This window comes from Scophthalmus maximus, chromosome 18, assembly GCF_022379125.1.
Source record: "Scophthalmus maximus strain ysfricsl-2021 chromosome 18, ASM2237912v1, whole genome shotgun sequence".
NCBI classification, from domain to species: Eukaryota; Metazoa; Chordata; class Actinopteri; order Pleuronectiformes; family Scophthalmidae; genus Scophthalmus; species Scophthalmus maximus.
This window is the reverse complement of record NC_061532.1, coordinates 19388311-19397500: the sequence shown is the minus strand read 5'-3', so window position 1 is coordinate 19397500 and position 9190 is coordinate 19388311. Positions and strand designations below refer to the sequence as shown.

At 48.1% G+C, this 9190-nt stretch overlaps 1 protein-coding gene across 5 annotated transcripts in view; it reads left to right on the top strand.

The window, feature by feature from the left end:
* The window catches only part of col12a1b (collagen, type XII, alpha 1b), a 98133-nt gene extending 90768 nt beyond the window's left edge, over window positions 1–7365 (top strand). For 4 of the 5 annotated variants that reach the window (XM_047328581.1, XM_047328579.1, XM_047328578.1 and 1 more), the window contains 9 exons: window positions 365–418; window positions 502–555; window positions 651–722; window positions 808–843; window positions 1165–1231; window positions 1325–1510; window positions 2861–2929; window positions 3754–3924; window positions 6467–7365. In XM_047328581.1, coding sequence (XP_047184537.1) covers window positions 365–418; window positions 502–555; window positions 651–722; window positions 808–843; window positions 1165–1231; window positions 1325–1510; window positions 2861–2929; window positions 3754–3924; window positions 6467–6573 — 816 coding nt within the window. In that variant the 3' untranslated portion in view covers window positions 6574–7365. Of the gene's footprint in view, window positions 1–364; window positions 419–501; window positions 556–650; window positions 723–807; window positions 844–1164; window positions 1232–1324; window positions 1511–2860; window positions 2930–3753; window positions 3925–4743; window positions 5753–6466 lie in introns of those variants that run through there. The other variant, XM_047328580.1, reaches the window with a different exon arrangement.
* The last annotated feature ends 1825 nt before the right edge of the window (window positions 7366–9190 follow it).

Below are 9190 nucleotides of genomic sequence, written 5' to 3'. Positions count from 1 at the left end.
GAACCCCGGAGCGTTCAGGGACAAAGCGGACGAGGTACAGGTTTTAAAGGGAATCGAACCCGTGGCGCGGCCTCGTGACTAATCGGCCCTTTACTCTAAGTCGGTGTGGATGCCGCGACCGGGCCGCAGGTGACCACGTCGGAGCAGCAACATGCTCGTAATGACTCGTAACGGACAATAAAACGGATCTAGAATAAATTAGCTTCCCTGTAAACCTGATGCCGAGGGACCCACGACGGAGAGGACACTGAGCGGGCGTTCCGGAGTAAATCAGTGTTTTGTTCGACAGACGGTCCGAGCGATCGTGACCCTGTTCCGTGACGTAGAGTCGGGCTTTGATTCCAGTTTCCTTTTGTGTCCGCAGGGATCGTCCGGCCCCCCGGGGAACGCCGGCCCGATCGGACCAGCGGGAGTGAGGGTGAGTCCGGACCGGCCGGTCGCGCTGCTTCTCGCCACCCGAGACCTGCTCGTGTTCTTACAGTGGTGATCTTTTCATTGCAGGGTCCTCCAGGGAAGGACGGCACGACCGGACCCAGAGGCCCCGCCGGGGCCATGGTAAGACTTCTGACCCCTGAGCGGCTCACTGCCTCGCTCAAGGACAAGCTGGGCGCGACAACACCACGCATTGATTTGTCTCTGTTCTCTCGCAGGGACCTCCGGGATCTCCAGGAATATCAGGTGCCGCGGGACAACCGGGGAAGCCCGGAGACACCGGTCCTCCGGTGAGTGTCCTCCTCGCTGTCGTGGCGACTCTGTACGATCACGCACTCCAAATGGTTTTGACCTGTTCTGTGTTTCTGTCTTCAGGGAGGCAACGGCCCCAAGGGCGACAAGGGAGAGAGAGTGAGTCCGTCTCTTTCTGTTTGAGAGTCTCAGACATCTCCAAAGTGAGATCATTAACCTGAAGATGCTTCATTGCAGAGAAGCAAACATCTCTTCTAACAAGTCTTTTAGTCTTTTATGGATTTATTATCATGAAGTATCGACTCAGTTCAAGAAAATATGATCAGTGTTGAGCCACATTTACAGTTCAGACAATAAAAACTTCAAACACACAAGAAGCTCCACAAACACAATGTGTGATAAAACCTCCACAGGACAATAATCACAGTCCATCAGGAGATAAAACATGTTTAATAAACCTGTTGATCCTCCTCTGCACAGGGCGACTTCGCTCCTCAGAACATGATGCGATCCATCGCCAGACAAGTCTGCGAGCATCTGGTCAACGGTTCGTAGTCTTTTCTCTTCCTCAGCTGCTCCGAGACTCCGAACATCCTCGCTTGAGTCTCACACTCTTTTTTAATCTGCTCCGCCGCCGCAGCGCAAATGACCCGAGTCAACACGCTACTGAACCAGATCCCCTCCGGCATCTCCCGCAACAACAACCCCGGACCTCCAGGGCCCGCCGGACCCACGGGCAGGCAGGGGCCCCGCGGAGAGCCGGGCTCCGCAGGAACGAACGGTTTCCCCGGAAGTCCGGGCTTACCAGGGCAGCAGGGAGAGAGAGGTACGAGCCCGGGGACTTGTCAGACCGACTCCAGTGATTATCTGGAGGGCGAGAGGTTTATTTTAAAAAGCACAAAACCATCACATCACGAGCTCACGAGTCGTGTTCTCTTTCTCTGCTTCATGTGCTGAAGAGATAAAAGAAACGCACCAGATGTTAGTGGAACGGAGAGCGAGGCTCATCCGGAGCAGTCGCTGAGACGAGCGAGGCGACTGCTCCGCCAGGAAACATTCACATGTCGACTTTCAGATTTAATCCGCGGACGTTTTAGATCGGACAGTGTTCCACTCGTGGCCTTTTAGATTCACAGTCCCACAATGTATATCGATGCAGCGTCAGTGTTCAGGCCCGACAGGTAAACTGCCCCGGTGTCACCTGCCACGCGCCAGGTGGAGAACCGGATTCAACAGTAACTGTGGGAGATTAATGTACAAAGTCGATGCAAAGACACGAATTCCGTGCCCTTCGCTTCACTGGCTCAAGTGTAAATATTTGAACTCATACGAAATATTAGTATATTTGGAAGATACATGTCTGACAGAGTAGTAAGTAAATATAAATGATGTGGCGGCCAAAGTCCTGCGAGTAACGCTGTACGTGAAAATTGTTTAATGTGGAAATAGGTTTAAATGAAACACTTGTGATTTCATTTCAGAGTAGATCTTGAAACAACACTCACATTAGGCCTGTCAGCATAATTACATCAATCGACTGATCGTATGATACGTCGACCTCAATAACAGCCACTGTGTCGACATTCGTGAGCGTGAACGTCAACGGACGGTCCAGATAAGTGGTGGAGGACGACCAAGATCACATGATTCAGTATTTTTTTTTAATATTACGATTATATTGTTCAGCGCGATCATTTCTGGGACGATACTTCGTGACAGGCGTCGCTCACGTGTACTGTGGCTGTTCCTCCTGCAGCAGAGAAGCTACTTCCTGTGTGATGGAGAGAAGATCTTAAAGACAACACGGAGGTTTTAGTACGAAATCCCTGCATCTTGTTTTTCAGTTCAACAGGGAAAACAGCCCCAAACACATTTTACGCTAAAAAGCCGACTGATACGAACGGTTGCAGGTCGACGCCGACGCCGCTTCGTTCTCTGTCCTGTTGTCATTCTGTGAACTGTGAAGAAAAAAGGCCTCGGAGTTTTTTCTCTCCACCGTCGCCAAGTGCTTTGCTCATTGTGGGATTTGTTGGGTTTTCCCTGTAATATTGTAATATTGACCTCACTATGTAAAGTGCCTTGAGACAATGTATGTTGTGATATGGCGCTATACAAATAAAATTGAATTGAATTGAATGTGTAACCAGAGGAATGTTGTCACGCCCCTTTGCTTCAGGTCCGGCGGGAGAGAAAGGAGAACGAGGTCTGTCGGGAGTCGGACAGAAAGGATCGAGAGGCCCCGCAGGTACGTCACAGTCTCCCAGCACCTCCACACTCCAATGACCTCCGGCTGCGACATGCCTCAACCACATGCTAGTAAACGCTCAAATGTCCGGCACATCGGTACGAAACCAATCGGGATCGATGTTACACGTCCATGGAGGGAAAGTTCAAAACTCTTGTTCCGCAACACTCGACTCAAACATCCACCACGGAGCGATGATGTCATCCAGCAGCAGACTCCACTTTCTGTTTTCCACAACTCGACCTCGTTCATTCACAAACACGCTGAGGTCACGGAGATGCAGCAGAACTTTCCAAGTGGGTTTCGTCCGTGTCTAGACCAGCGACCCCCCCCCCCCCCCCCCCCCCCAGTCGAGGTTCTTCTGGACCAGCGACTCTCAGCTACAGTAAAGCAGATTTTCTTTTTTTTTTCCTAGATTAAGTTTCCAGCTGGAAAACTCAGTGAAGACACGGAGCCATAAGTGTCTGTGTGCCGCCAGCGAGCCGAGGCAGTTTAACAAGAGGACAATAAATTAGGATATATCTGCGGATTATTCAGAAATAACAATTCAAAGCTGAATTTTCCAAAGTATGATCATAAAATGTTCAAAAAAAGCACAAAGCCACATGGAGACGAGTCACTTTGAGCGTTTCAGAGAATCCACATTTCTTCTCAGTAGATGAAACAGACTGTTGCTCTCTTTGCTCCATTGAGTCTTTGAGAATCTTCCAAGTGTCGACAAACGTTCCTGTCTCGTAAAACTGTGACTGGTGCGGACGGGAGGCGTGTTCGCGTTACGTTATACGGAGAATTCATCACGTGTTGCGTCTGTGTTTCCCCCTCAGGTCCGCCAGGCGAGAGCAGGACCGGCTCCCCGGGCCCCTCGGGCTCCGCCGGACCCCGCGGACCCCCCGGACGTTCGGGATACGCCGGAATCCGCGGGCCTCCCGGACCCCCTGGATACTGCGACTCCTCCCAGTGTGTCGGTATTCCTTACAACGGGCAGGGATACGGAGGTACGTTCTGAGAGCTCACGCCCAACGGAGCGGATCCGCTGTTGGAAACTATTCAGACTGAAATTAACATGTTGGGAAATCCTCTGGATGTCCGTCTCACCTGGAGTCAGACCAGAGTCACTGGGTTCCACGCATGAGGTCTTCCTCCGTCTCATTCGAGTCTTGTTTTTGAATATACGCTGCATTTCATTTCCTCAACAATGTCCAGAATAAAAACATTTCAAAGTTGGTGGATTTAAAATAATATCCGTGGTAACGATCTCGTGCTCGTTGCAGAGACTCAAGGGACAATGACATTGTCAAAGTCAACTAATGTTGGTTCAGTTTATTGACTCAAATATATAAAATTACTAATATGAGTGATTATAATTAAAACAATGAAGCCGCATCATCCCATTAATGAAAGGATCAAACACTGACGTGTGTTTCAGGCACGTTTGGTCTCGTCATCAAACATCAAATTCACGAAAAGCAGCTGAAACAAAATCAACATATAACAACATGAATTTTCTTGATTGAATCTGTGGCTCAAGCGTTTCTGTTCATACGCAGCAGATGGAACATTAATTCGTACTGATCATCGATGTCATAGGTTATCCTGCGACACGTAGATGAATTCTATGTAGATCTTCTGACTCTGGGTGTGAACGTCACCAGGAGAATTTCCCAGTCCTTTTTTTTTTTTCTGAGATGATTAAACGCATGTGTGGAAACTCGTAGTCACTAATCACGAGAGAGAGAAACGTTCAAAGTTGATGATTCTCTTGTTTTCCTGCTTTGACCTGACTGACGCCTTCCATCCTCTTTGGCCTGTTGCAGGTTCACAACAGTAGAAACTTTCTTTGCGCTGCTTTCGCTGACTTCCTGAAAACAAACAACCCAAAACTCACAAGTCCTGTAACTGAAACAGTTCGCGCTCGCTCACTCGCTCTAGAGCCGTTTTAAAAAGGGATGAACGCCAAAGGAAACCATTAACAAACAAGCGCAACACAGAGGGAACCGTACTAACAACCAGTCACCAGCGGCGGCGGCGGCGGTGATGACACCGACCTGTTTGACTCTTGAAGCCAGAGACCAAACACAGCAGCCTTGTGTTCAGCGGACGAGCATGAAACAAACAGCAGCAACAGACAGATACTAACAAAGTGGAACAACTGCAGCGGCGTCACCGGCCTCCGGGCGGCAGCGACTCTGGTTAACAGCATTTCTCTGGAGGTGACGTGTAAATAAACTAATCTGTGCCTTGTACACGATGTTTGAATTCAGTTTTGAGCATCTGTAGTTTTAAAGCTTGTGCCTTGCAGACAACAACAACAACAACAACAACAACAACAACCTGCTGCTTGCTGAATGCCAACCAATCGCCTCTTTCTTTCGTTCTCTTCCTGCCCCTGTGTGTTGGAAGCTGTTCTTACTGCTCAGGGCCACGATGAGTCACTTGTGCACACGTGACCCCGAAGGTTCAGATTGACTTCATGTTCAAAACCAACATGGAATCAAGCTTTTACCCCTTTTTTATGATTTTATTTTGTTCTTTAATGTTTCTCCCCAGACCAGCTGAACTGTATCTGTATGTGATGAAATATTAACAATGTAAAGCCAAAGGAGGTCGAGGTCGAGGCTGTCGTACCTGACTGAGGTTTTTCTTGTTTTCTTTTTGTAAAAATGAATGAGTTGAACACCTGAACTTCTAAAAAGAAATGGGGGGGGGGGAGTGTCCACGATGGTGTTGCAGGTTGTGTGTCGGCCAATGAAAATCCATCTAGAGTCCAACATAAAAAGACGTGTTGGAGAGAAACTCTGCAAATTAAAGATTAATTCAATTTGACCATTTAGTAGCTGTTCTGGTTCTTTCAGTCATCTTACATGATCTTCATCAGAACAGTAAGATTTCATTTCTTTGTTTAACCTCTACAACTCCATAACAGAACAAAGTAAACGTGCCGATGAAGACCATGTGATGTTATTGAAAGTCCCAGAATGGGTCAAAGTCAAGAGTGAACTTTCAAACTTGAAATGAATTTGAAATTCCTGAAGGCGTCAGTTTGGATCCGCCCTTTCTCCGGATCCTCGGGTCAACGACCCTCCACCACATTGGGTTCAGGAGTGTTTTAGAAGTTGTGCTGGCTAACACACAAACAGCAATGAAAACACACCCGGTTCACATTTTACTGTAACCAACTGATATTGCTATTATCAGTTCAACGTTTCCGTTTAAGAACTGTAAGATCGTCCCAGTTGAAGGGGAATATCCCCAGTTTTTGTACTAATAAGATGAGTTGAACACGTGACTCCAGTTGATCCACTGATCAAGTAGAAATCGTTCAAATCGTTCAAGTTAAACCTCGTAGCTCTCTGGCTAGCATCGTCCAAACACCTCCGACACCATCGTGGACACGCCCCCTGGTGTCGACCAACCAGCGGTGTCGCTGCTTTAGCTCGCAGGCGGGAACTCCTCGTTCCAACACGTTCTCTTTGTGCATGCCGAGAAAAAACTGACAACTTGTGCTCAACCGGCCCCAAAACCACTATCTCCGAGCAGGACAGTACCCTCCCGAAGCCGACGCCCGCGGCGCCCCCGGTCCCGTGGAGGAGGAGGAGGAGGAGGGGGAGGAGTCGCAAAACTGGCGTCGAAAGAGGTCAACATGAAGACAAGCGTCCGACGGGCTCACGTCGTAAGACGAGGCGCGTTTTTGTTACAACGGAAAACAAACCAAACAACAGAAAGAACCAAAACTTCATCGGAACAAACCTTTAAATGCTTTTAAACCTTGGTGGATGTTGTGGTGGCAGTTGGACGGAGGTTGAATTGAAGAGGAGAAACAACCTGTGGCCTTTTCTTTCCCCACTTGTGTCTTTTGCTTGTAACATATTTGCGTGGCGTCAGTCTGGACGAGCCAGTTGACCAGTGGAACCAGTTGACCAGTTGACCAGTTGACCAGTGGAACCAGAGGACGGACGTTCACGCTGTCCGATCGGATAAGAAATGATTTTTCTCCTCTTTTTTTTGTGTCACACTTCATCGATATGTTAAATATAATCCTTCTCATCCAGCGTCATCGTTCGGTTTCATTGCGGCAGTTTAAACACAGCTTTCATTTTGTATCTCTACACTTTAGTATTTATCAGTTTTCCTTTATTCCGTCACAGCTCATTTCACCGAAGGTGGAATCGCATGTCTGTGGTGTATATTTACTATGGTTTGTTTTCTTTTTGTTCATTTTTAAACATTTCATTTTGTTTTATCCAGAATATAGTTGTTCTCATTCTTGTCATTCTCTCAGTATCGAATGCAGTCGAAAAGAACCTGCGAGCAGAGACTGTGGAGGTGGTGTCGCAGCGTCATGTTTAAAACTGCAGATTGTGAATTCCACAGCCTTATTTTCTTATTTATTTCTGAAAACAGAAGAGGCATTTTTCAATAAAACTACTGAAAATTTACATCCGTGTGGTTTTGAGTGAGTGTTTCATTGGGGGGGTTTCAGAGTCTGTAGGGACACGGGGGGGGGGGGGGGGGGGGACCACAGGGCCTCTCGCTAACTACAGCAGCACTTCCAGTATCTTGACCTGGGCTGAGAAGGTCGAGTTTGAAGTATCTGGTGTAATGGAAAAACTGATGCAGTTGAATCAGGAAGACGAAGAACGTAGATTATCTTAAGCAGAAGTTATTTATTACAGGAGCTCAATATTTTGAGGGGATTACTGGTTCGTAGACGAGATCAACAGTGTCAGAGCAACATGTCCCAAAAAGCCTTCTTGTCCCGAGTGACGCGATCGACTCACAATCATGTCGTCATCCAACAAATAGAATGTCGCTCAACTATCATCTAAGACTGTGATGTCCAGAGATAAGAAGATCTCCAGAGAATCTCTAGGACATCTGGGATGACGAGAGGTGAACTGCACTTAGATCGACTGGGGGGGGCTTGTTCATTGACCAGTCAGGCTTTGGGTAGTTGGGGCACTTTGGGTGACTAGTTGGACTTGACAGAATGATGGGTTGACCCTGGCCAACAAGAGTCCCACAGACTACTGGGGCACTCAAGGTGTATTAGACTCACCGGGGGGGGGGGGCTCATCAGGGGGCAGTGGGACGGACTCGGGTGGCACTTGAGCCGACGAGGTGAATTCAAAAAGCACTTTTGCTGAACAGAGGAATGGTGAAGAACGGTAGGGCATCTTTAGAGAATTGGACCAATTGGAGGTCCCCCTCAGGGGCACTTGGCCCAATCAGACAAGAGGAATGACTAGAGGAGCATCTGGGCCAGATAAAGGGGCACTTGGGCAAACTAGAGGGGCCACCGGCAGCTCCAGCGCCCCTGATTTGGTGATGTGAAGAAGTGTTAAAGGGCCACAGGAGGAGCCTGGTTGAATAAAGGTTCAAGGGTTTGTGAGACCAGGATCATCTGCTCCATCCAGGAGCTGGTGGAGGGAAAGACCTGAAGGCCTTGAGGAGTGTGTGGCCCTCAGGGAATCCGTGAGAGCGTCGCTAAGTGTCATTCTCCTGAAGCTCTTTGAACGACGACCCGGAGCCCCGGAGCTGCTGAGGATCACAAAAGTCCCCTGGCCTGATTCTGTTTCTCTTTCTTCTCAAGACTTTTTTTTCTCTTTGGATATTTTCCCCCTGAATCACCGCCACAGACATACAGCGGTAATAGCCGAGCACACGAGTGAGACGCAGCGATCATGTATGAGCCGTAAACATCAGATCTCTGCCATGGAAACACCTCATCATCATCATCATCATCATCATCATCATCGTCATCATCAGCGTCGTCATCGTCATCCTCCTGAACTGGAGTGTGACTCATCTGTAGCTGCCAGTCACCACACAGACAGTTGAGATTAGAGATGGAACAAATGAAAGACAAAACCCCTCTGAGCTCAGAGGGTTAAGACTCTGAACCCTTTTTAAATCCCTCGATGAAAACTACTGAAGGATGACGAGGCCCCACAACTATTCTCAAAGTGTTTGTGATGTTTAGATCACATTTCCGTCATCACTCACCAACACTAAACAGCAATAACTCCTCCTAATATCATTAATTCATCGCGTCCCGTCCTGGTTAGTGGTTCGTACCGGACTCCATCTTTTACACAATCCTGACAAATTGCACATTGTTTGAAAGCTCTAAGTCTCCTGATTACGTCTGCAGAAAGCGGTTTAGGATCCTTCTGTCACTACAACAGCTGCTGACACAGAATTCAGGCTTCAGGCTGCAAAGTGATTTCCACAATAAGGATCCGAGTGCAGGACTAAAACATT